The sequence below is a fragment of the Populus alba genome, chromosome 1 (genome assembly GCF_005239225.2).
Source record: "Populus alba chromosome 1, ASM523922v2, whole genome shotgun sequence".
NCBI classification, from domain to species: domain Eukaryota; kingdom Viridiplantae; phylum Streptophyta; class Magnoliopsida; order Malpighiales; family Salicaceae; genus Populus; species Populus alba.
The window spans coordinates 15,630,833-15,634,218 of NC_133284.1; the positions used below are offsets into that span (position 1 = coordinate 15,630,833).

Below are 3,386 nucleotides of genomic sequence, written 5' to 3' on the forward strand. Positions count from 1 at the left end.
TATCTCAATATTTAAAGACTAGAATGTAATAAAAATATAGTTTGTGATTCAACATAAAGATAAAAAATTATAGGGATCGAATATATAAAAGTTATGAAAGTAAAGGACCATATTGTAAACAATTGTAAAACTGAGAGACCACGAACCGAGAGCATTGTTGTTTTAGTTTGCTTAGTTTTTGTAATTGCAATGTAATTATCCTGTTCTTTTGGGCAAAGTTTGATATATTTAGAATATCTTCGTTATTGCGTTTAAAAATATTTTTGAAATTTTTTTATTTTTTAAGTTAATTTTTATATTTTCTAATTGCTTTTAAACATTTTGATAATAATAATAATAATAATAAAATTTTAAAATAAAAAAATATAGAATTTTAATATATTTTTAAATAAAAAAAATATTTTAAAAAAACAATACTACTTTTTCAAAACAATTAAGGCAAAGTCCAAATTATTGTTCTTGGAAAATCAAAACAAAAGTACACTAAAACGTGTGAAATATCCTCGTTTAGGTCTGTCTGGAACGAACAGACGACGAAAGATCAACCAAAAAAACCCGAACCCAAAATTTCTTATCATTTCTCTCCCTCTCCTTGCTTCCTTCAGCTACGCTACGATTCTTTAATCCTAATCTTCTGTTTTTTTAAACAACTTTTCCCACACTTTTTCAAATTCATTGGTAAGTCTTCAAAATTTCCCTTTAATTTCTATACAGGCTCTCTTTCTAGGCAAGTCTCTTAACTTTGCTTGAGAACTAGGGATTCGTTTCCCAAAACACGACAATAAAACCCTAGGTCTGGATTCTCCATCTGGGTTTTTATTCTTTTGTTTATTTCATTGTTTTTTAGAATTAAAATGATAGGTTTTAATAGCTTGTATAGTTCAAAGAACCCCAAATTGAAAGGAGCTTTCAATGGATTCTGTACCGTGATCCTATTGTTTTTGTTTTACAACCGGGCAGATATACTTACAAATCCTTATATTGGTCAAAATTCTATTCAAAGAGGTGATTTTGGTGATGGGTCGAGGGGCAATTCGATAATTCATAGACAAATCATTGAGATCAAAGCTAATTCATCGAGTTTGGTTAATGTGACCGATTTGAGCTTAAAGAACCCGGCTTTATGTAATGGCTTGATTGATCATGATGGTTATGCTAATGAGTGTGAGTTCTTGAAAGCTAACCCGGTGTGTTCATCGGGTGGGTTCTTTGATTATATAAAGTTTTTGTATTGTGATTGTGGTGATTTTAGAGTGTTGGGTTATGTGTGTTGGGTATTTGGCTTGCTGCTTTGTTTTATTTGTTGGGGAATACAGCTGCTGATTACTTTTGTTGTTCATTGGAAAAGTTGTCGAATCTTTTGAGGTTGCCTCCGACGGTTGCTGGTGTAGCACTCCTTCCACTTGGGAATGGAGCACCAGATGTGTTTGCAAGTATTGCTGCCTTCGTTGGAAAGGATGCAGGTGATGTTGGTCTTAATAGTGTGTTGGGTGGTGCAGTGTTTGTTACTTGCATTGTCGCTGGGGCTGTATCATTATGTGTTGCGGATAGGGAAGTTAAGATTGACAGGAGATGCTTCATTAGAGATATCTGTTTCTTCCTTTTTACACTCATGGCATTGTTGATAATTTTGATGGTTGGTGAGGTGAGTGTTGGGGCAGCAATTGCTTTTGTCTTGATTTATGTGGTTTATGCATTTTCCGTGGTTGCTAATGAGATGTTGAGGAAACATGCTGGGAGGTTGAAATTGGATGCTGTTACACCATTGATTCCCGTGCGAGGAAGTATATTTTCCCAAACAAGCAGTGAAGAGGATGCAAACATTTATAGTTCTCTGCTTGACCTTGAGACTGACAGTGATGTGCCCCATCTACCTTCTTCCCTGCCATCATGGATGTGGGCTTCAAATGTGGCCATATATTCCAATCATTCTTCAAAAATCAGTTTGCTGGATCAAGAAAGGCCTCCATGGGGCTGGACTGATGAGGGCATGGGAATCAGTAGCTCTTCATTCTCATGTTCCAGTTTGTTGTCACTGATGGAGTTGCCATTGACAGTTCCCAGACGGTTAACAATCCCATTAGTTGATGATGAAACATGGTCAAAGCCATATGCTGTAGCCAGTGCTGCCTTGGCTCCTCTTTTACTGGCATTTTTGTGGAATAGCCAAGATGACGTGGGTGCTCTAAGCAGAATTCTAGTGTATTTTATAGGCACTGTAGTTGGTTGCACGCTTGGTGTTCTTGCATATCAGCATACAAACTCCAATCATCCACCTCAGAGGTTCTTGCTTGTCTGGGTTCTTGGGGGATTTTTCATGAGCATCGTGTGGTTCTACATAATAGCTAATGAGCTTGTTGCTCTGTTAGTTGCATTTGGCATAGTCCTCGGAATTAATCCATCAATCCTCGGATTAACTGTGTTAGCATGGGGCAATTCCATGGGTGATTTAGTGTCAAATGTTGCATTGGCGATGAATGGTGGTGACAGTGCACAGATTGCAATGTCCGGATGCTATGCAGGTCCTATGTTCAATACTCTTGTTGGCTTAGGCATCTCAATGCTGCTTGGAGCCTGGTCACAGAGCACTGGTATATACATTGTTCCTCAAGACAGTAGCTTGTTTTACACAATGGGATTTCTCGTATCTGGATTACTATGGGCACTTGTTGTTTTACCTAGGAACGACATGCGTCCTAGCAAGATGTTAGGGGTGGGCCTTATAACCCTCTATGTGATTTTTCTCTCAGCAAGGGTGACCCTTGCCATGGTATACGCAGCTAGTTGACCGGCTGCTATCTTTCAGAAAGGCTAGAGTCAGACTTTTATTGTCATGACATTCTACTTGTAAAATGCAATTTGACAACTCTATCATAGCGCTTGTATATTCTAGTAACACTTGCTGTCAAATTTTGAATGACCTCCCTTTCAGGGAGCTCAAACTTTCACATGGTAAAAGAAGTATTGTTATGCCAAGAGGTTACCTTCATGTGGTGTTTATGCTCAAGTGCTTTCACTGCTGTATTGGTCAAGTAATTTTTATTTTCTGGATTTTGTTTCTTGCTCTAGGCTTCTTGGCGAGAATGAGCAAATGTAGAGAAGTGAATCGCAATGCCAGGAGCCAGGATTGATATATGATATTTTCTTATGAATCACAGTACTGTTATCACAGACAGTTCATTGATGTCTTCTCTTATGGAGAGTTCAAAGAGAATTTTGGCTTTGAATCGCTTCTGATGCTTAGCTTATTTTGCCTTCCTTCTCGACAAATAACGCAGCATGGAGCCCATTGATATAGCTATAAAACTAAACCAAGATAAGGAAAAACAACATGTATGGCGAGGCAGTTTGCTTTACAGCAGCTTCCGGGGATGAAATGATTTTAT

General features: G+C 37.7%; 1 protein-coding gene across 1 annotated transcript; it reads left to right on the forward strand.

The window, feature by feature from the left end:
• The first annotated feature begins 449 nt into the window (after positions 1-449).
• Positions 450-2,976, forward strand: LOC118034843 (cation/calcium exchanger 4-like). The gene is given in 2 exon segments (XM_035040266.2): positions 450-1,266; positions 1,269-2,976. Coding segments are annotated over 2 exon segments (1,932 nt in total). The 5' UTR covers positions 450-854; the 3' UTR covers positions 2,789-2,976.
• Positions 2,977-3,386: the final 410 nt, after the last annotated feature.